The 24,345-nt window shown below is 39.7% G+C and overlaps 1 protein-coding gene across 5 annotated transcripts in view; it reads left to right on the top strand.

Moving 5' to 3' along the window:
• The window catches only part of GRIA3 (glutamate ionotropic receptor AMPA type subunit 3), a 143,513-nt gene that overhangs the window by 19,430 nt on the left and 99,738 nt on the right, over window positions 1–24,345 (top strand). For all 5 annotated transcript variants that reach the window (XR_003572822.1, XM_027898249.1, XM_027898241.1 and 2 more), the window contains exon 3: window positions 15,761–16,000. Coding sequence is in view for 4 of the 5 variants with exons in the window: in XM_027898249.1 (XP_027754050.1) it covers window positions 15,761–16,000 (240 nt within the window). In the remaining variant the exon portion in view is untranslated. The remainder of the gene's footprint in view (window positions 1–15,760; window positions 16,001–24,345) is intronic.

The raw sequence follows: 24,345 nt of genomic DNA, 5'->3' as shown, positions 1-24,345 counted from the left end.
CCGTCCTTTTGGTAAAAGAAAATATTTTTATTGTGGCAGTTCAGTGGTTTATCTTTGTTCCTTAGTAATAGTCTCCCTCTTATGTTTTTATTCAAAGTTAATTCTGTGATAGCAGGATACTGTTCATTTAAGAATGGTTTAGGGGGCTGAGAGGGAGGAAGAATAGGACCAAGTAAGTGAAGGAAAGCCACAGCTTAGAAAAGGATGCAGAGCCAGGACAGTTAAATTGCACTTCTTTCTAAGATGTGAAATGGCTTGAAAATATTCCCTTCTAGACCACAACCTTGGTGAGTTTGCTGATACTGTTTTGAAAGATTTTCAACTACTGTATCATGGGTAGATTTTATGGAAGGGAAATTGTTGTGTTTTTTGGGTTTTTTGTTTTTTGTTTTTTTTTTTTTTATGAAGAACACAAATAAAATCACTCTTGCTTCTTTTGGAACTAATATGTAGTGTGTAGCCATATATTCATGGCTACTGAGTTATCCCATTTCTGTCAATCTCTCTTTCTGTTCCTGTAGTCCCTCCACAAAATAAGAGGGCAGATTCAGACTAAAGAGGAGGCTCCTATCAGCTGGCCACCACCCAAGTCCTTGTATAACCCAATAATTTTGATGGGATGAAAAATTTCTATCAAACGTAGGTTAAAACATAATAAAATCCCAAAGGTTCTGTGCTTAAAGAGGCAGTGTTAATTTATGGATTGCACATACTCAGTGTAAAATTATTTCCTGCTGTCCTCACTCATAACACCAACGTGACAGAAAATTGATAGCCACGAAGAGGCGTTTTTGAATTATTTTGGTGGTTGCAAAATAATCTGGGATTTTTCAGTCCATGGAGTTCGTCGTTTGGTTTGTTTGGTGTGGTTTCTGTAGGTCTCAGGACTTCTTGAAATATTGGACTGTCAGTGCTTAACTAAAGCTGGTGACAGCCTAACTGTGTTTGCATTTCTGGCATGTTTTTGCAGACTTTTGTTGGCTTAGTGGAAAACTATAAAGGTCAGTAATTTGCTCTATGCTCAAATAGTATCCTAATATCCAGTGTTCAGAACCATGCTCCTAACCAGAAAGGGTGTTACAAGATTAGAAACAAACTGGAATATTTTTAAATGTTTCACATTTACTTACAGCAGATTCAACAGTGAGTTTAGCCCCAGAGGCAAAGAATAGCATAATAGAGGGACCTGAATGCCTGTTTTTCTTTTGTAGGTGATCTCTGTAGAACAGGAGGTAAGAAATATTGTCTGGGCTTCTTGGGGAAGCTTGGAAGAGCTGATGAATTCATCAATCCCTTTTATGCAGCTCTTCTGGAGGATTTAAATCTTCATGTCTTCAATTTATTAAATTATTATGAGAAACTCATTCTATTGTTATCAAATTCATTTTTCTTATGCAAGTTTCTGTGCTATTTTTGTTATAGAAAGGTATTGTCTCTCTGATAACATTGCCAGTGGGGAGGAGGGCTTGGACTGGCTCACGTAAATGGAAAATACATGGAGAAAATCAGAGTACAAAGAAGTCTTCTGTGCCTATAGCTGACATTTCTTAGAGAATGAGGTCTCTTAAGTCTCCTATTATAGTCTAGAAAGACTCTTCACTTAGTCTATTAATCTATCTGAAAAGCTTTACTACCTGAGTTCACCAAATAAATCTACTCAAGACCTGCAAAATTTTCAAGTCCAAAAATAATCTGTTGATGGGCTGCTTTGAAAAGCTTGATCCTGTCAGGGAGTCTATTCGAAAACCAGACTAGGAAAATTCAGTAGCAGTAGCCTGACATTAATTCCATACCATGTATCAGTTTAAACAAATGCACATTATCATACTCCTTTTTGTTGTCTTAACAGGCAGTGTAGAGATACATAAGGATAAGTATGTTTGTGGTGCAGAGAAATAAAGGTTTCCTGGTTTGGAACCTCAGTTTGTGGTGTGCTGCTTATTTGCTGAATGATGTGAATACTTCTTTTGTTGGCTGTTACACTGATTCTAGCAAGAGAAAAAATATTTATTTTAAATCTACTCTGAATTTGCACTGAAAGTTGCAAGTTAAAATTCAGAGTCTTTAATCTATAAAACCTGGAAGATGCTGTGAGTTACTTTGTAAGAAATTAGTACAGAAGAAATTTAAGAAGGTTTTGGTGGGGTTTTTTTGTAAGCAAGTTATCACCAGCCAGTTGAGGGGAGGGGATTGTCCCTCTCTGCTCTGCACTGGTGCAGCCTAACCTTGAATATTGTGGCAATTTTGGGTGACACAATATGAGAAAGATATTAAGCTCTTAGAGAGCATCCAAAGGAGGGCAGCAAAGATGGTGAAGGGCCCTGAGGGGAAGCCGTGTGAGGAAGGGCTGAGGGCACTTGGTGCGTTCAGCCTGGAAGAGACTGAGGGGACACTTCATTGTAGTTACAGCTTCCTTGTGAGGGGAAGAGGAGGGGCAGGCACTGATTTCTTCTCTGTGGTGACCAGTGACAGCACCGAAAGGAATGGCCTGAAGTTTTGTCAGTGGAGGTTTAGGTTGGATATTAGAAAAAGGTTCTTCTCCCAGAGGGTGGTTGGGCACTGAACAGGCTCCCCAGGGCAGTGGGCACAGCACCAAGGCTGACAGAGCTCAAGAAACATTTGGATGATCCTCTCAGGCCTATGGTGTGACTCTGGGGGATGGTCCTGTGCAGGGCTAAGGGTTGGACTTGATGATCCTTGTGGGTCCCTTCCAACTCGGCATTCTGTGATTCTGTGACATGGGTACATTTAAATTAAAGTAAGGCATTATTTACAGTCTCTAACTGTAGTCACATTTCAGTTCCTATTCTGCTGTGCATAGTGAGCTGATTTTTTTAAAAGCTTTTTTGAAAGGCCGATGAAAAATTAATCAAGTTCATTGAGTTCATGAAATGGTTCCTTTCATTGTTGTCTGTTCCTACTGTGAATAAGGGCTTCCCTGCCTAAAGAGCCCAGTCAGGTCACCCAGAACTCTCTCCAGTTTGTCATCTCTCAGTAAGACTCTTCCTATCCTTGGTGCAGTTTTGTTCCATGATTGACCTCCCCGAACAGGTGGTGCTGCAAGCAAGGGATAAGCAGGAATGGGGACAGGCCTTCAGGGTGATGATGGTCTGCTGGAAAAAGCTCATCCTGCAGCTCACTGCAGAGCTTGAGGAACGGTACAGCCCTGGGAGAAAATTCCTTAAGGCAAACAAATTTATTGCCGTCTGTCATCCGAACTGCTGCAGTTGAGCTGTTCGGTGCCCGTAGATTGGATGTCAGGACTGCTGTCATGGAGATACACACAGCTGTTTTAAGGCTGTTTCTCCCAACTTTGCACTGATTTGGGTGTTGCACAGTTGTGTTTGAGACACTGGTGAGACTCATCTGCTTGTTCCTTGGTTGAACAATGCCCCCTAAATTGGCTGATTCCTTTTGGTATGGCAAAGAGTGATTAAGAGCTCTGGATGGTTTACTGAAGTGACTTACTGAGGGAAGGATCCACAGTGCATTACTCCTTAGAAATTCAAGCCTATTTTCTGCCATAAGGATTAGAATTTTTGTTCCCAAACCAGAAAAAGCTTGGATACTGTTGCAGCAAATTTGTTGTTTTGAACTTCCCCTGCTTCAATTTTCCTTTTCTCTTCTGAGTTGACACAGTGTTTTTGCAGGATGCTTGGAATTTGTTGGTACAAGTTTTTAGCAGATTTAGTCATTCTTGTGCAAAGGCAGAGAGGAGAATTTTTTGATACTTCTAATAAATGCTGCTATTACAGAGGCATTTGGATATAAGGTGCTAATACATCTGTGGAGATGGAGCACATCTGTGAACCATGAGGCTAAGGAATGAGTTGAAAAGCAGGCCATGATACAGATGATTAAAAAGTAGGTTGAAGAAGGATTTATTCAATAGCAACCAAGTTATTTAAGTGTTATTTGTTTACATGCAAAAAAACTGGTGCATTAAAACAGGCCCATGTTTGAAACAAATTAAATCATGTACCAGAAACTTGTAATATAAAATAATTAAGAAGTTGACAGTGAGCACACTGGTTAACTGTACATATGAATCAACATAAATTCATGCCATCACTGGTATTAACCTTTGTGAATATTTGATATGCAGCACACACTGTCTTATCTATCAAATTCCACTTTTTCAATCAAAAAAAACTGCCCGAGACATCAGAATATGTTTGCAGTAAAGATTTAAAAAAGAGGACAATGAAGATGCTTTGGCACATAAAGCTCTTTCATGAGTCACTTTATACTGCTCAAGGGGCACCAAGAATTCAGTCTTAGGAGCCTCTTGGATAGGAGGGTATGGATGCAAAGCATGGACTGTAGCCCACTGATGATGAGCCGTGGTGTGAACAATGTGTGTAACTTCGTAACTTTGGTAAATGTCAGAATAATTTCAGAGGAAAGCTAATGTTTGGTAACCATGTTTCTGATAGAGAGGAGATGTAATGGGGATAACCTAATCCAAATTTTTTAAAAAATATCTGTAGTTCTCTGTTTGTATTTATGCTGATGAGACCACAAACATGGTGAGATCACAGCAGAATTCTCTGGCCTGAATGGTGTTTGAGCTTCTGACTCATGGGAATGAAAGTTATGGCAGTCTTCTCATGTTCTGGTAACTCTCCTAGCAAGTGTGAGAGAGAGAGAGGAAAGAAAGGGCTGATCTTTGAAGTCATAGATTTGCAGGTGTTCTACTGCTAGGAGAGACTTTAGTAAGTGTTAGTAGGGAACATACTAGGAAAGTGTGGAGGTGTAGTGGTGTAAATCAGACTAAATCATCTGAGTACCCCTAATTCAGCTAGACTGTAATGCATCATGGAAAGGGGACCTCCTTCCAGAGGGAGCATCTTGATGATTTGATGTTCAGCTTTGAGTCAACATCTTGATCACATCCTTCAGTCTGTGTCTGTTCATGGAAACACCTAAGCGTGTGCATGTATTTGTGCATGCAGCTTTGGGGATGTAGGACATTTAGTAAAACCCTGCTGATGTCAGTGATACAGTTCTGTGCATGTAGAATAAAGTTGACTAAACTGTGGTTCTTCAGGTGTGTGTGGTTCTAGAGAAAGTCAAGGGCTGCCCCACACTGCCAGCGTCTCATGGCACACCAGGTTTCTGATGAGGACTTCCAGGACCTCTTGAGTAGAACCAAAAGGCTGCTTGTCTGGCTTTGCTATGAGGCCTTTAGCTCTTCTCTGTCAATTGAAAATGTGGGAAGAGCCCCACTTCTCTTGTCACCATCACACGTACCCCTGCAGACCACAGTCTCATGCTGTTGTTGATGATTAATGAGATTGTTCTCTTCTTATGAATGTAGCAGTGTCTTGTGGAACACAGAAAATACATTTGCACCAGGTTAACATCTCACTATGCAGCTGGCTGGGACTTTAAACCAGTATTTAAAGCTATGACAATCTGTCCAAACCCTCTGAGATTAACAAATAATTTCAGACTTGGTCTGTCTCTCTTGGCTGCCCGCTCTTCCTTTGAAAGGGCAGCAATCAGTTAAGAATTAACATGTAGCAATGTGACTTTTCTTTCACAATCAGGCTTTTGCTGTACCATTTCCATCAATTTTGGCTTCCATATTATTCAGCTGTGCACCAGACAGCTCTTTTGTTATGTGCCAATTAACCCAGCTTGATAAATAGTGATTATGCATAATTTATAAAGAATAATATTCTTGTTGTTCTCTGTAAATAAGGCACTGGCTTAGCTGAGGGTACTGGTCTGTGAATTACTGTCAGATGTGATTGTGAAGGTCCAGGAGGCTGGTAGCAAGAAGGACTCTTTGGACTCTAAGGCAGATAGAAATTATAGAGAGAGTAAAAATAGATGGGGGATGCTTTTGTAAGGGCAGTTGGGATTTTAATTTTGCGTTTTTGTAGTTTGCTCTTTCAGTGTACTCAATAGGTCTGTCAGTTCTAGTCCAGCTCTTGCTGAATTCCATGTGAACTTCTCCGGTGACATTGGTGGGCTCTTTATTGGACACCTAAGGAGCATCTTCCAATAATTTCCCTGGCTGCTGAAGCCAGCTTTCACAGCCTTTCTGTTTCCTCTTCTGTGTTAACTGGTATGAAGCCTCTCAGACCGTTAAGCTGACAGCAGTGGGACACAAGGACTGGGTGAGAATTGCATAGCCCCATGAACCTTGAGTACATTGGGGACAGAGATACAGAGGTGTCAAATCCAGTCCACTGGTCCGAGATGTACTTGCAGTGCTTGCTGGAATAATATTCCAGAGCCTCCAGGAAAGTGTTAGGGACTGTTGCTTTGGGTAAACTGGGCTGTCTGTCAGCCAGCACCATGCTCTGCACTCATACAGCCAACTGGAAGCCCTCCAGAGCTGGAGGCTGCTTGCACAGCTGCTGTTTTGGCATTTGCATCCCCTTTCTCCTTGGACAACCTTAATTGTGGCCTTCACCTCCTGGTGAATTTTACCCCATTCAGTGCTTCAGGTGTGTTGGCCATTTTGCCTCTTCTATCTCATCCTCTGTAATATATCCCCACAGGCCTATAAATGGCACCACCTCAGCAGACTCAGCTCATCTTCCATCACACTGCCAGAGCCTTGTTTTGATTTATTGCCTTTCACCACAGTGGCCCAGAATGAAGTCAACTTCTGAAATCACTTAGGGAAGGATCTGCTGAACAAGCATACATTTAATAATACGCCTCTGCCTTTTTACTTCCTCCATACCGAGATGTTCCAGTGATACAAGAAATCCCTTCAGAGTACTGGAATGCTGGAGAGAGCTGCTGCTGATCTGCAGCTCTGAGGCACAGCATTGCCTTCAGCTGCTGTGCTTTGATTCAACCCTACGTTCTGCCTAACATCCTCAGCTGCAAAATGCTGCCCTTTTCTGATGGGTGTGATTTATATTTTACTCCATACCACAAAGCTCTTTCTTTCTCTTAGCCTGTTGTCTGAAGTACTGACGAGATATGTGAGATAAATCATCTCTGAAGATGGTAACAATAGCAGCTTGGGTACTCCCTGATCTACCACATCTTGTCATGTTCATATTAAAAACGCTTTTTTGAACATGTCTTTTTGTTCCAAGACAGGGTGCTTAATGGCTTGTGGGACTCTTATTACTTTGAAGAAAGTTCAGAAACATTCATGATTTTATATTAAACTATTAAATGTTACTGTGTTTATTAGAATATGCATATTAGTAGAGTATATTGGGTATGCATCTTAGGAGTATATTGGCTGCCTGCAAATAAATGGCTGCTAAATTTTCTAGTGAGTGATTTTTGAAAGAACAGGGATTTTCATATTTTCCTCTGACCAATATTTTTAGAAAAATTGCTTCGGAAAATAAGAGATACAGTTACAATCTAAAGTGATCACAGCATGCTGGCATAACATACGAGATTAAAATTAAAAGCATTTCAAATGGCGCAGCAGATGGAAACAAGTTATTTCACTCGAGTGAGTGTTGTCTATTTGTGTTGCACGCAGACTGTCCATGTTTCTGCAGAGATTAGTCACGAAACAGGAATCGGAGTCTCAGATGTGAAGGACGCAAATGATCATTGTTTGCTGTGAATATATTTAGACTCTCACGGGGAAAGCTTTGCCAGGTCCTCTGGCTCCCTCACACAGGGGTTAGCTCATCTTCTGTGCTTCCTGGAGAAAGGAGTGTGTGGTTATGGGTGTAGGACAGGCTAAGCCTTTTCTCAGAGGGCAAAGCTCAAGGAACTGCTTTACATCCACTCGTTAAGTCTCTAACACTCTCTAAATTTTTGGGAGGCCCATGCCATCAATCGTAAGCATCCAGGATGGTGGAGCTGCAGTCAGGAGAGTGTTGGCATTGCACATACTGCTGCTGTTGGCAAGGCATTGATCATCCTGGAGTAACTGAGCAGAAACATCTCTTCATCAGGGGATAAAAGGAAGATACTGATGCCTTCCCATTTCTCTCCAGCAGTGAGTCTAACTGTCTACAGAGAGGAGCCTCTTGCTGCTCCTCCTCCAAATATCTGCTTTGGTGTCAGGACCGCCATGGGCAGAAAGCAGAATAGCTCACAGATAATACAAATCTGAGTTCTGCAGCAGTGTTACAAAGTCCTCTTTCTAAAAACTTTTTGTTTAAAATTGTATTTAATATGTTTCCCTTAAAACTGAAAGGAATACTTCCTTGTGAGCAGGTTGGAGGGGTGGCAGGATCCGAGTGGAACGTGGTCTGTTAACAGCAGAAGATGTGAATTGCCAGGATGGGTTTGAAAACAGGAAACTTGGTTATAATTTGTGGGGCCTGGTCTGAAAGCTTGAACTCCATCTTCTAAAGGCACAAGCAAGATAATGCAGTACTTTGATCAGCACGTACTTAAGTATAGTCCTTAAATACCTAACATGTTTTTTAAATCATCCTCCAGAAAAATCAGTTGATCTGTATGGCACGTATATATCTCCTCTCCCCCTTAATTCATCTTAAGCTTTAAACCCCTATTTTGCTTCTTTCAAACGCCAATGGATTATACTTCAAAATGAGTCATGATAATCTGACTCATAGCTTTTCAAAAGGAATGCTCTCATAGTGCTCAGAATCCATGGTATTTTAAAAAAAAATCAGTGTGTGATAGGGATGCCAGGTAAACAAAAACTTTTTATAATTTGGAAGTTCTGATAAGAGGCTGACACTTTTCCTGGAAACTGGGTGGATTTCTGCTGCCATCAGAAATGTGTCATAAATACAGAGATTCTGAATGGCAAGTGATGTTTCTTTTTATAATGAAAAACATACATTATAATTTGGTAGGTTTGAGGGACAAGAGACTAATCTTGTGCTTAAGTTTTAACAAGGCTAAAAAAATTTTTTTTTTTTTTTGAGCTTTGTGGCTAGTAATCTGAAAACAGAGGTAGCTCATTTTCTACACCATCTTAGGTTTGGAAGTATCTTGGGAGCTAAACAGTGAGTAGAAAATAGCAGCACAGGTAGCATTGCCTTTTCCAAGTTACTTAGGGTACCTGCAGTACTCTCAGACTAGAACACCTTTCAGAAAGTTAAGCACAGCTTTCCCAGGACAATCAAGGTTGTGTTCAGCCCGTCAAACTGTCTGTCTGACAGTTTAGTGCTTAAGAATGTCCTTTTGCTGACATTTCAAATATATTAGCTAGTTTTTTAAATACCAAAGCTTTCCTTTGCATATGTATCAAATTGGAAGTGTGGGGCCAGAGAGGTTTTGATGTGGTTCACCTTTACCTGACTAAAGGTACGCTAGTGGACAAATACCTCACACCTGAGTGGACATCAGCTGCATTTCACTGAGTACCTTCTGAAACTGCAGCTTTCTTTTGTCAGCCTTTCTGTCTAAAAGGATCTGACTGCAGAGATGCACTTCTTTCTCACGAGCAGCCACTGTAGGTCTCCACAGGCACCTCTTGGCATCATGGCAGGCGTGAGACTTGGTGCTGCTGGTGTTCCCACCACACTGTTACAACCTAAGTGTTTTATTTTTATCATTGCAAGCTGGCATTTTTCATACCCTCATAAAATTCACACAAATGTTTCAGTGTGAAAGGAAGATCCAGCACACAGCAAATTCATGTACGTTGTTAGGGTTTTATTTGACCGTGGTGGTACGTGTAAAAGCCAAAATGTGTAAAGTTTAATGAGTCAAGTATGTCATAAATAATTGGGCACATGAAGGAAACCAGGCCTATGGTAATGTATTTGTGCAGCACTCAGCACGGAGGAACTGTAATTGGGATTGGTGTTCCAAAGTCATCCTGAAGAGCAGATAAGAAATAAAGACTGTTTTAATAGTGAGTAGTGGAGCTGTGATAGGGTGACCAAAGTAATCTTGAACAGGATCTTGACCAGAGAGTGTTTGGGCGTGCTTGGATCTGAACATGGGTTTTGAATTGCTTTCCAGTAAACGGTTTGTAAAATATGAATGGAATAATCCTTACGCCTTTCATTTGCAATTTAATAATATCCCCCTCCTGGTGCCTGAATGTGCTGGTTTTATTTTATTTGCTCTCCTAAAAAGAAATGCAAACTGAAGGAAGCGTGTATGTTTGAAGAAGGCATTAGATAGGTTGAAGCAAGCAAGCTGAGTAGTTCTTTATAAAAAGAACTAGATAAAACACTGCAGTTAAATCATTCCAAAAACTGATGCCATAAATGAAGCAACAAGAGTAAATCATGATTTTGTTTTGTGTCCTGCTGTGAGGTTTTGGGCTGGGTTTTCTTTCTTTTGTTCTGAGTGTATTTCTTTGTGTTTCTGAGTTCATATCCATTTCTAGGTAGGAAGAGATGTGACGTTACAGCCAAAACCTCAGGAAGATTTGTATCCAATTCCAAGTTGTAACTTCCTTGGTTCCCTTCTGCCCCCAAGAATATTCACTGTTAACTATTCCAGAAATGCTTTTTTTCAGAAATGCATCTTTTCTCACCTAAATTTTAAACAGTACAGTAAAATATTTTCTTCATGTCAGAATTCCGTGTCTTAATTAAAATGTAAAAGATGGTTTTATTGGCTATAGAAAAATGCAGTTCACCTCATTTTAAATTTTTAATATGATGAGTTTGTGTTTAAAGATCTGATTGCCTGGAGCCCCCTGAAAGTATCTCATTCTGCATTCCGGGGCACTGCTGTGCTGATCTCGTCGGGGCTCAAGGTAGGGAGAGTGTGCCTTTTCATTCAGTGGGAAAGTGGAAGAAAGCAGTAGAGGCACTGTTTGTCTCTCTAGGAGCCAGACTGTAGGTTTACTGTAAGAAGTGATGTTAATGACCACCCTTGCATTATTTACAGCAAGGAAGACAGAGGGTGGAGCCTTAGACAGGAAATGGCACCTGCTCAGAGAAAATGCTGCATATTATTCCACTGTAAAGTAGTCCCATTGGTCTGTTGGTAGAAGCTGGCAGTGAGAATTGTCTGGAATCCAAGACAATTGGCAGAAGAAAGTGGAAGGAATAAAATTTTCCCAGCTGAGGGAAACACAGACCCGAGGAACTTGTGTGAGCAGCACACGGTAATGTCCGTGGTGATGGAGCTCCAGCAGTTCCTTTCCTCCCACAGAGCTCTGAGAGTGTCACTGAAGCAGTGCCCCTTTGACACAGGTTGATTTTGTCAGACATACTTTATAAGAAATTGATATGGACAAAGGAGAAATTACTGGTTCATAAAAAGAGCAATGAAGAAGGAATAGTATTGTAACCTCCAAACCCTGACTCTTAAAATACCTGGCTCTTAGATCCTGTATGGCAGTGGAGGATCCTGCTGACTTTTACAATTCAGTCACTAATGATATCATCCAGTGGAAATGGTATATTAAGATCTGCCATTAACATATCTCTTCTGTTGGCTTTATGCATCTTTTTTCTAAACAAGCAAAATCTAAAACTATTCGTAAATGTTTGTAGTAACGCTTCAGTTGTTTGTAGTAAGACTGGAAGTAAAAAAAAAAAAAGAGGTGTCAGAGAGAAGTTTTGGCTTTAGCTTCCAGGCAGTAGACAGTGGAGATGCCAGAGCCTGAACAACCTTGCAGTGTCAGGAATACTCACAGTCACTAAAAGGCAGAAAAATGAAATACCATTAGCTAGCAAAAATAAATTTTAAAAAGACACAAATCACCTAAGAACTTGTGTGAAATGGGGCGTTTTTGAGGTCCTGGCCCACGGCCTTCCTGGGGTCTGGGTGAAAAAAAATCTTACTAGTTAATCTTAGCAGGTTTCAGTGGTGGGCCTGACTTGACTGGAGGGAGGATGGAACTGCAAGTAAAACAGAAGTCTGGGTTCACTGGGTTACACTGACAGGATGGCTCAGCTGCTTTCAGTACAGAAACCAAGATTTATTTATGTGGCTTAAGTGGGATATTGTTTGCTTGGTTTTGGGTTTGTTTTTTATCGAAAGTAAATTCTGCTTACCACTGTGATCACTCTGGCTCTGAGTGTTTTCCTTCCTTGGCAGGAAACACCAGTCTGTCATGACCTGAAAGTTTCTTATCTTCTCTTGACATGCTTGAGAATTCACAGGCTTCTGTCGTACCCTTCCTCTCCTGAACACAATGGCATGTGGCAGCTCACGTGCTGTGAGAACAAGCCCAGTGTAAAATCAGCATTAATAAATACTCGCCTTACACCTAATGCCAAAATAATGGCTTATCATGATCTCCTGTTGGAGAACTGCTGCTCAGGGCCTCTCTCCCTTGTTTGTGGAGGTTGAAACTTCTTCGGATCAGGTTATAAAGGAACTTGCTTGTGTGCTTTCCTTGGAAAGAGATGTGCATCCACACAATCAATTAAAGGCAGTTTCATACAGGCATAGCTCAGCAAAAAAATTGTTTTTTTTTTTCTTGAGGAGTGAGGTTGCATCAGGATGTGTCCAAATCATGTCTTTAACAGCCAAAGTATGTGTTTTACCATCTGCATTTTTCAAATAGGGAAAAACAAACATAAATCAACTGTGATTAATTAAGGAAAAATATTCTTACTCAAACATGAGGATAGTTCTGATTGTCAATAGAAAGTACTTTGTAAAAGCTAAGGTTTAGTTATTTATCGTTTTTAAAATTTTCCTTGTGGTCCAGTGATGTTAGAATAATAATATAATTAAAATTAATGTAATTACACATTTGTTTTTTGGAAAACAAATAGCAGTTTGGCTTTGAGTTCATGGATATTCAATAGGTTCTTAGGTCACAAACTATACAAAAGACCTAATGCTACAAAATTGTAACAAAACTGTGAGTTCAAAAATGCAAATAAACACAGAGGACCAAGACAATTGGCCTTTTAGTTTTCCCTTATAGAAACAAAGGTTTATTTGCCTTTTAAACAGGTCAGTAAAATGAAATTGTCACCCTATGGTGCATGCAGGATAATCATAAAGAATAAGCTACTGATAGATGGCAGATAGTCTGTGAAAGGGTTAAATCTGAAATCTGCAGTAAATACAAACCTGAACCAGGGGAAATATGACTGGATAGGGCCTTGAATTTGTTACAAGATATTGTTGGTGATCCTCCAGAATTTTTAGGAAAAACAGTTGCAAACACCTGAAAGGCTGAACCAGCAGCTCTTGCCTCCGTGCAAGCAGCAGCTCCATGGTGGCTATAAGGTGTTATTTGGAGAAGGTCCTGCTTATGGTCAGGTTGTTCCCAGATTCTGTTTTTCCTTCAGATTACTCACAAATTAAGAGTAGATTCTTTGCATAAGAGAGCACAATCTGCTATGAAAATACATTTTAATTCAGTGTTTTAAAACATCCATGAAAGACAGAATTATGTCCAAAGGTCAAAGATTTTGAACGATTTTCAAACTGTTGGCCACAATGCCTTGGTGCCACATCTCTAAGAACAAGAAAGAGCACAAAGCCAACCACTTTCTAGCTGGTTCCCAGCACAGGGCAGAGGAACGGGGAGAGGAACTGTCCACACTGGAGCCAGCCACTGTCCGTTCTCTTCAGTGCTGCACCTCTTCTTTACTGACTCTATGGGGTGTAGGAACCAGCATTCGTAATAAGAGCTAATCTGTATTCTCCATTAGCATCCTAGGCCTGGATAACATGCTGGGCTTTTGGGGCTCCTGTGTGACTTTTTTCAGATGCAGTGTCCATACAAAGCTGGGTGATTTCAGTTGAGTCACAGATCAAAAGTAATCCTGAGTCTTATACCTCATACCTGAGAAGAAATAGTAGGTGAACCCAGAATTGTTTGAAATACTCTGGGTTTTTAGGATCAGGAGACCTTTGAGAATGTTTTGTTTGCATTGCAAGAAGGGATGTTTCCTGGAATACTTGCTTTTTTCTGCAGTACAGAATCTACATAAAAACTAGTAAACTAGGCCATTAATAAATATGTAAAAGAAGCCTGATCTGTGAGGTGCAGGCTCAGTGTATGTGAGGACACTGAGCTCCACTAGTTCCACTCCATTGATTATTCACATGGAATTAGAGGGTTTACAGACCATTGAAATGATTTGGAGACTGCCAGACTTTCTAATGTAATCTTTATTTTTTCCTTTTTCCACCTGTGAGTTAATGCTTTTTATTTGTTACTTCAGTAGATAATTTTAATGGTAGCTTTTCAACTTTATATCCTGCTGGTATAGAGTTTAACAAAATGCCTTTTTAAACAGTGTATTTAATTCCTCAGTCATCCCTCTGGGAATAAATTCTTACTGTATTATAGCTTCTTTTATATCTTTTTATTTTTACTGTAGTGAAGAACTTCGGCAAACTTTTCTGATTTCCTCTCTGTGTCTCATGTGCATCTCTTTTGTGTCTGCACCAGCTGCAATTTGCTGCTGGTATCCACAGCTGGTCATGTCCTCTTACAGTATTTTAAACACTTAAAGAAATTCCTTAATAGCATTTTTATTTTTACATCTGGACCTCCAGGAAGCAAATCAAATTTTCACACCTGACTGCCAGTTTGAGGTGTTATCCGTGATGCTGTCAGTGAGCTGATGTTGTGGAGAATCCTGTTTAAAATTACTTTAACAGTCTTTAGCGATTCTGAATGGTAGCATTTATGGTGGGAAGTGTTTCATGATGGTTCTCTCGGAAGTAACTGTATGTATGTGTAGAAGTCAGATCTTCCTTACTGGTAATTACTTGCTCTTGCTTTTTGCAAAGTTAAATATGGAGCATTTTGGCAAAAGTATTTATGGGGTTGGTTGAAAATTGTTGTTAAATCCAGTTCATTGCAAGCAAAACCATAACAATTGAGTGAACATTTTTCTGGGAGACTTATTTTCATTACAAGTAGGACTGGCTCTTTTCAGTCCAGCAGTGGTTTGATTAGAAGTGCTGCTGTGCCGTGGTGTGTTCAGCTGTACAGTGTTTGCTGTGAGCCAGAGTCCCAGCCCCTCACAGATCAGGCTCCCTCGCTATGTCTGATGCACAATCCCTCCATGGGAAGAACCCAGGGTCACAAGAAGTTTGCACTTTTCCTACGGAGCTGAACAACAAAGAACATCTTTTTTCCTGCAACTCCAATAAAACTGGCCATGTTTATGAATTGAAATACTTTCAGTTTTGTCCAAAATGGTCATTCTTCAGTCTCTGGAAAGGATGGGAAATAATGAAGTGTGTGAATAAAAACACCTTTGTCTGCTTTTGGATTATTTTCTGGTACAAAATTACTTCCTCAGGACAGCAGAATGGTTAATTACTAAAAGCCTCCAGGTTAAGGGATACCAACTTTTGTCCTATGAAGCAACAATATGTGCCACTTATTTGCGAGGTCATGTAATAAGCCACAGACTTCCCAAATTGCTTCCGGAAGGTTTTAAGACTCAGATAAGAAGTCACCGTATTTTCTCAGAGAAAAAGACCACACAGAGATTTCAGAGTTGTGGACTATAAGGGAATAAAACATCCAGAGTTCTTTGAATCAGATCTGAATCAAAGTTGGATACACATTAATGTTTTGACTTTTAGGCAGAGCTGACATTTGTTGTGTAGCTGCTAACAGAGCTCTCCAGGTGCTGTCAAGGGAGGGAAGGTATTTTACAGACAGGCAATGTAATCCTGTGTTTGTTTTTAGAGAATATGGAGAGATGGATTATAATCAGAAGTCACAACCAAAAATGCATTCAGGCTAGTTTAATTGTTACGAAGTCGGTACAATTTACTGCTACACTGAAATTAGTATATATTATCTCATTAATTCATTCCATCTGCTGCATCATACAGAGTAATATCAGGAATGGTTAAAAGGCTTACCTCAAATGTACTTTGAAAGTTTGATTGCATTCAGTGTTTTTCCGATTTTCACACCCTTGTCTGTCTTTCTTAGTCTGTTCACAGTTTTCCAGAGGAGTTTATGCTATCTTTGGATTCTATGACCAGATGTCAATGAACACACTGACGTCATTTTGTGGAGCCCTTCATACATCCTTCATCACGCCCAGCTTCCCAACAGATGCAGATGTGCAGTTTGTCATCCAGATGCGGCCGGCGTTAAAAGGAGCCATCTTGAGTCTCTTGACGTATTATAAGTGGGAAAAGTTTGTGTACCTCTATGACACAGAGCGGGGTAAGCACCATCATTTTAACTGATTTTTAGATTTCATAGCTTGCTCCAAGTCTTACCAGAATCAGCAAATGCAGCACAGTTTTCTTCTGGATGTAGGTAGCACATCCTGGTGGTCCTAGACAGAAGAAACTAAAGTGAATGCAAAAATGAAAAGAAGACATCCTCATATTGCTGATCATTTTTAAAGAGATTTTTGTGGAGAATATTGTTAACAGTTTAAGCATTCAATTTGGCATACCTGGTTTCCATAGAACCACACACTCAGCACTTACCAGGGTTCTTAAGTCCTTGCAAAACAAATAAAGTCGACACTATGAAGTTGTCTGTTTGGCAAGACCTTCCACTCTGTGTGACATTGCAAATCCTGCACCACTTTACTTAAATGCACATTTCTGCTGTCACTGGACAAAGACAGTCCCTGCTCAGATACGCTCTGGAGATGTCTAAGCATCAATAAAGTCTAAGAATAGAGAGTGTAAGATGCTTTAGGGCTCGGCTGAAGAAAAGATGCTCCAGATATGTCACATGGATATCCAGAGACAAATTTAGATACGTGACAAGAATGACCAGAGTTATGTTTTACTAAATGGAAACATACTAAAACCAGTGTTTCCACACTTAAACCGGTTATTAACTGCTAAGAAGCACAAAATGTAGCAAATACTGTCAAAAAGAGATCTAGACAACAGGAACCATTTCCTGTTAGGAATCTTGCATGTTTCTGTGGAGCAGCTGTTGCCTCCTGCTCTGAACGTACAGAATTTGCTCCATTACAGATTTCACCTGGGTAGCATTTTTTGTGTCAAATAGATGTGCCAGTGCCCTTCTCACCAGTTTTGTGATTTGCAGCTCCAAGACCTTCTTCAGTTCAAAGGGATCTGGATAGAGACAAAGAAGCTTAGATTCTGTTCCTGGCTCCCGTGACAAAATTCCAATCCCTTAGGCTACTGCATATTGTTAGGCATCAAGTCTTCAGTGGCTGTGTTTTTCACACTGAAGATTAGTAGCATCACCCAACTAAGAGCATATCATATGTTGAAAGAAAGTAATTTTCAGTCTGATTTTAGGTGAATGTCAAGAGTTGAGAATTTTCTGAGTGATTTCAAAGTGTTGAATATTTCTAGCACTGAAAAACACCAGCTATGAGATCAAGTATGAAATATGGAGAAGTTAAAAATGCCATTACTTCTTAACTCTTGTAGAACACCCATACATCCATATTTCTGGTTTAGTCCACATTTAAATGAAAGCTCCTGTGAGAAATCCATTTGTTTGAGTAAAAAAGGCTTGATGTGGCCAAATGTGATAAACCTACAGAATGTGATAAAGTAAAATGTCATTTATTCCAGGACTGATGAAACTTATCATGATTAAGGCTAATAAAGTTTGCTTTAGAAAGAGCTTCAGCAGTTGTCCAAGATCATGCCCAATAAGAAATTTGGCACTTCAGACTGGAAACATATTCCAAAACAATGAGAGTTTCACTAGAACTTGCCTAGATGACTTGACTATCAGACTGAGATATTTTTCTATAGGAGAGAGAGGCAGGACAATTAAGTACCGAAAAATGAACATTATAGTTCTTTGTTTGAGGAGTGGTAATCATGGTTGACAGCACCTGAAACACGTGGCAGTTCCAGTAAGCTCCCTAATTTCTTGTGATAGACCTTCAAATACCAAAAAACATCCCGAGACTTTGGACAGTAATAGTGGGGAATGACTCCTTGTGTCAGGTAGTGAACAGACTGTACGTGTTCCTTTGCTGAGATACCACTGGAAATGCCAACACTAGAGCTGTAACAATTTTTAATAATTCCTGTCTTGGATACTTGCCTGCTTTAGGCCACAAACACTGCCGAGAGAAGGTGTTAAGCAGTTTACTGACAGTTCCTGAAATAACTTTCATTTAAATACTGCCTTTCTAAGATTATAATCTCACTGAGAATCTGAGAAATCACTAAATATTAGACCACTTTTTCTTACATTGAATATTAGTTCTGCACTAAATTGTTCTTGCAAGCAGTTTTACAGTGTTCTGCTGAAGCAAAACACTGCCATGTATTAAACATTGCGTTTTCTATTAATAAGCACCTTAGCATATTACAAAGGCCATACAAACCTGAATAAACCCTGTGGTTAAAATGAACTCTTTTGGTTTAAGCTTAGGAGGATGGAGCTTTATAAAATTGCTTTCTTTAAGCAGTAGTTTTTTTGTTCTTTTCCATCAAATCATATAATCATATGGTTTCCCCCTTGGTGATGTTGGGTACAGTACTGTCATGTTTGGCTCCTGCAATGAAGAGAAAAGATAAATCTCAAACAATAGAATAAAGTTAAGATGTACAATTACATAGATAGGTGGTGAAGCTTTTAATCCAGTGATTTAGTGTGTACATTGTATATATTTTTATTCTTAAGTATAAAATAATATTTTCCGTTGCTATGAGATGACTGAATGTTGCAGATTGTGCTCTCGGATATGTAGTTATGTGCAGGTGTAAAATTCAGTTTCTTAAAAACTTCTAAAGCACACAGAAAAAGAATAGAGTATGAGATTCATGATTTTCAACAGCAAGAATTATATCATTACTTATTTCAGTTGCTGGGCTAATTCTTCTATGGAGAAACAGAAATTTAAGGGTAATATCAAATTCCATGTTCTTTCCTTGTACCACAAGAAAAAAATATTTACTTCGCAGAGTAATGAAGCATTAGGAAATGGCTGCTAAGGAAAGAAAGGACTTTAGCAGTGTATAGAAGAAATATTCATTTGTTCATTCCATGCCTCATGTGTTTAGATCATGTGAAAGGGAAAGGCAGGGTTGGTTTCTGTTTGTATTAACTCACATCAGTAAGTTGACACTGTTGGTTGCTGTGATGTGTGCAAAGTATCTGATTAATTATATGGTGCTAACTGCCTCAGTAGGCTTCTCTGCAGTAGAACTAAGACTAATTAAGATTATGTCAGGATGAGATGAGATGAGGTTACATAGAGAAAGCTATTAAGAATTTGGGTACCACTTGTCAGGAAAGTCACCTTTTGCATCTCATGCTGAGAATTATGTTTCATCCAAAACCTCAGGTTTACTTTCACCCTTCAGGTCTGTTTCTCTTCTTGCTTTACTTTAAATCAGATATTGTTCCACTGAGGTCAGTGGACCAGAGTAACACAGGTGTGAATGTGTGGAGAGGTGAGCTTGTGGTTTTCACAGTCATCTTATTATTGCATGAAAGTGTGAAGTACTTCTCATTTAATTATAAAAATGGTACAGGGAATTATAATACTGAAGCTTTTGTTTATTTAAATTTTCATGGTGCTTCATTTCAGTTTATTTTCGCCAGAGAAACAGAACTTTGTACAGATCGTTCACTTTCCATCTGTCAGTGTAGCACAGTCATTTTGTCCTGAGTTACTTTGATTTGTCATACCTACTGTGCAGAAAGACACTGATTTCTGTCATGTAGGTCGTTTAAACAAGATCACACCAAGTGATTTCTGTGATTTGCATCAAGTCTTTGTGTTCTTCCTTTGGATCACAGGAGTCATCACAGGACATGAAAGTGCTATCTTGGTTTGTGTAATGTCTATCAACTCAGCAGCAGGTCAGTCTAGGCAGAGGTGCAGAGAGATCCCAGTCTTTGTGGCCTTGTAACAAATACCTCACTAAATCTGAAGTATTTCTGTCATTTGGTTTTGGTTTAGCCTGTCAGTATGTATCTAGTGTGGCCTACAATCAAGGAAAAGAAGTTTTGATAAATAAGGTTATCGTTGGCTAATATTTTTTTTTAATTGGTTAACACTGGCTCGGTGAAGGCTGAGGCAGCGAGGTGTTAATCTAAAGCCCCAGGTTATGTGGCTAAGGAGAGGTGAAAATGTCTGCTTTAAAAGCAATTACATCTTTAATCCTTAATGCTACAGAAAGGCAGAAATTTGACCTGAACGTAATGGATGGGTACAGATGCAGAAGGCCTGAAAATACAGCCTCAGGAAATACAACCAGTCCTATTTCTTTTAAATACCAAACCTTCTGGTCCCCTGTTGCATAAAGCAATGCCAGGTAAAGAGCAGGGGGGGGAAAAAAAGGTACAAATGGAAGCTTCTCAATGATCATGTGTAAGGCATCAAATTGCCTTAAAATGGGTTCAGTACAAGGCAATGAGGTCTGATTCACTGCTCCTGCTGAAGTCAAAGAATAACTCTGTTTAGTTCTGCTTTTACAAAATGAGGTTAGTTATCTATTGCTATCAAAGGACAAGACACTTCTGTGCTGCATTCCCTGGAGAATGAGAGATTGGAGCTGATAAAAGAAGCAGTATGTGGAACCAGGCTCATTATAGCTTCCACAAAATTAAATTGATGGATTTTTATTCTTTTTTTTCTAATGAAATAAGAGTTGCGCTGAAAATTACTCATATGTAGAACATATTTTTTTCTGCAAAACATCTGGGGTAAGATTAATTTTCATGGAATCTGAGAAGACTGGTTTAGTACTTGGTAGATTCCTAGGGATTTTAGAATGTTGTGTTCTCGTGAATTGTCTCTCCTGAAAACAGCAATGGAAAATGTAACCCAACACAGAATGACTGACTCCTGTTTATAAGCACCTTCCATCAGCAGAGAGGTGCAAAAGAATTCCTCCTTCCATGTAGCTGATTTGTTAAACTCTGTATTGTATTTCTGCATGTCAGGAACTTTTATTTTCTTTATAAAGATCATTCTTCAATGAAGGGGGAAAACGAAACCAGTGGAAGCAGCTACACCAGCATTAATAAACCCTGAATTCAGCACCTGCTGATCAGTCAAATGTCAAGAGAATCAATAGCAGAGCTGTTCATTAACATGTTTATTTTTCAGAGCAGGGGAGTTATTCCACTAACTGAAGAACTGCTCTGAATCCCTTGCATAAAGAAAAAAGGATTTAATGCTGGCTTATGCTTTTCTCAGAATTAAACATGGGCTTGGTCCATTTTAAAATTACAGTTCTGGTTTGCTAGTATGTTTATACCTGTTTAATTCTTCTCAGTTGCACCTGTAAGGTCGATGCAATTTATTTTCCTTGTGCTTTCAAAAGTATGAAAGGATTTAAAATCTTGACATTTTCTTCTGTAAAAATCAGTCTGTGGTGAAGAATAATGGAACATACAAAGCTTGTTTGGAAGCCTATAAAACACCAGAGGTGACAAAACAAGGAAGAGTTACTGCAAACCTTGATTCTTCTGAGTTTTTTTGGCTCTGTACAGGACTGTTTTGGATAGCAGCCCAGGTTCATGGGGATGACATGCAGACAGTATCAATTGCTAGCAGTTAGGTAGCTACGTAGATGAGCTGTCTCATTCTCCTTTCCCACTTCTTTATATAGTGGGAAATGCACAGCAGGGAATAAAATCTTGGCAAAACCTTCCGAGCTGAGGCTCAGCCTCCATGTCACAGGTCTGTACATTTGAAGAATTATGTGCCCCAGTAAATGCCATCCAGAAATTTTCTTCTAGGTCAAAAGAGAACTTATAGCATGGTCACAGAATGTGGCATCTTTTGCATGGCTTTTCTTGAAAGGATGTGTGGTGTAGGTTCAGGTTTTCATGCTCTGGTACAACGGAGAACACACACAGTGTAAAGACGCTTGTAAGAGAAAATCCATTATTTAGATTTAAAGAACAATCATACTTCATGCACTTACATGCAATAAGAAAATGATCTGTTTCTTTCACAATCAGCCTTTTGGAGGTGAGTGATTTTACCATATTATAATGCCTAGAATTTGTATTTATATAGAATTGAAAGTTGTAGATACTGCTTAGCAATGTTTGTATGAAATATAAGTAATTTACCCTGACAGAGAGGCAAACCTTGACATTCTTATTAAGGGTGCATTGTTGTGTTGCTTTCAGCAGTATAATGTATGAACCAAGGCTCTGCACAGGAAATATGCCAGGATCTTAACTGAAATATTCCAGGATTGCTTTACTGTTTGATTTTACTGCCTAAATGTGTTTGGGAATAATCTGAGCCTGAACAGTTAAGTCTAGCTTTTGATAATCACTTTCCATTTATGTCCTCTGAAATCTCTAAAGTCTCATACAGGCTGCTTTTATCTCGGTCTCTGTGGTACACAGATACAGAAGAAAGCCCTTTCACTGATCCTTACCCAAACAAACATTGAGACCCTGTGTGGGAGAATGAATTTTGGCCGGTTTTTAGGTGGACTGAGAGCCTCAAGCATTTTTCTCCTGATCTTTCCCATTAGCTGCTATTTGTTCAGCTTACCCCTGGTAATCGCTTAAACCGTTTTTCTAGCTTATGAACGAGAAGAGCGAGTCAACTTTGAAAGTCATCCAGCATGAGATGTATCATGCTGGCAAGACTGAGATGCAGCTGAAAACCAACAGCACTGAGTTCATGGGGTTTGCTGTGCTGCAGCCTTGTGCCTCTTTACAAGCATTGTGTGTACACGGTGGGTTCAGTTTGGTGCTGAGATGCCCAGGCCAAATGCCTGAGCATCCTTTGAAGCTGTTGGAACACACACTACTGTTAGCAGTGCTTTCCAGCAAGAGGAGTAACTACACATGTGCAACACAACCGTGTCTTGTTTCATGGGACCTCTGAGAATAAGGAAGTGTGTCAGCCCATTCATGAAGAAGAGGGTATTATGGTAGCATCACTCACACTGGCTGTGAATCCAGTTGTGGCTGAGGAAGTGTCAGTATCTAACTTGACTTTATGTGAAATCAGGTCATAAACCTGAGTCAGAACATTCAGTATACAGAGCACGAACAGGCAGGCCCTGGATAAATAATTTCTGGAAATCTAAATTTGTGGAAGTTCTGGATGTGTGCACCCTCACAGTCCTACTGAAAGCAACTGAAACTCTCGGGATAGTGAGCTGAGGCCCTGAATATCTTATGCAGTAAACAGGAGAACCAACAGCATTTCTACTCACCAAAGCCTTAGAGATTAATCTGGGAATGATTGTATTCATAAGCTAAGTCGTGTAAATGCATGCATTTAAATATTTAGCTTTTCATAAATATGCATGTTTTATCAGCTTTTGGTAGAGCCATAACTTTTAATATTTTTTTTCATTGTTTGCACTAGTAATTTAAGTGGCAGAAGCTTTAGTTGTCATTTGATTTTATGTGGCCATCAGCAAGGCTTAAATGGTCAGTATCTCACTTCTCCAGATTTCTTGAAACAAAGCTGAAGTTCAAGATAGTTTCCCAGTGCAGGTAGAGAGGGAAGGGGCTGCAAAGATACATGAGAGGCATTGTTTGCCCTTTTGCTCCGAGGCAAAGGAAAGGACTTGACACAAAGCCAAGCCTTAGAGGTGATGGAAAGGCTTTGCTTACAACCAGAGGTGACAAGGTGGAATCTGTTGATCCTGTGGAGGACGTGGGACTTTTTAGACTAGAAAGGAAGGCTGTAGAAAAGAATACCTGCACGCAAAAGACTGTGGATAAATCTTTATCAAACCTTTTTGTTTAACCCATCTCACCCAACGGATTTAGGAGTTACTGAAAGTTATTTCACTTGAGTTTATTATTTTCCGTCTGTATATGCAGAACAGCTTTAAAAACTTTGAAGTCTTTGGCTCAGATGCTCCCAGCAAGGCAGGCTGGCTTCACCCGGGGAGCTGGGCTGATTCTAGTCGTGGAAGTCAACTGTCTCACTGACTTAAGTTTGCATAAGGGGGCTGGTACTTTGAGTTTGACTGAAGACAGCAGCACTGTTTAACACAGAATCAGGAGGAAGCAATTTTCAGGTGTGTTTAAAAAAGAGATATGTAGCATTGAATTAGTGTGTGAACTTTACTACTTATTTCAAGGGAGGAGCACGTTCTGGTTATCACGAGTTTTCCAAAGGAAAGACATTTTGACACCCTATGCCTTAATGCAATTAAGGTGGCAATTACTTAGCATGTTAGTATTCTTATAAGTTTGCAGACGTTATCACCCTTCAGTGGATCTTGACTGTGTGTTTACTCTTCCTGTGCATATCTCTTCAGCTAGAAATCGTAGTTCTTAACCCGAGTGACAGCTATTATTGGTGGCACATGGAATTTATGCAACAATGGCTGTTTCTTATTCACAACGAGGGAACAGATAACCAGCATGCACTATGGGAGACCACACACTTCTGTGAGCTTGATGTGATAGTGAGAAAGTTTTCAGCCCAGGCAAATGAACCATTCACTGAGTGAAAAACTTCTGTGGAGTGAGCACAGGCGGTTGTGGCTTAATGGAATGACTGTAACAGTTCCAAGTGATTAAAAAAACGCCAAACACAGAAGAGATTTCTCCAATGTTTGAGGAATATATGAGTAAAATGGAGTATCTCAACAAGTTAGTAA

The sequence above is a fragment of the Empidonax traillii genome, unplaced genomic scaffold, assembly GCF_003031625.1.
Source record: "Empidonax traillii isolate 1590-97213 ecotype Southwest subspecies unplaced genomic scaffold, ASM303162v1 scaffold20:size5563877, whole genome shotgun sequence".
NCBI classification, from domain to species: domain Eukaryota; kingdom Metazoa; phylum Chordata; class Aves; order Passeriformes; family Tyrannidae; genus Empidonax; species Empidonax traillii.
This window is presented reverse-complemented; position numbering and strand designations above follow the sequence as displayed.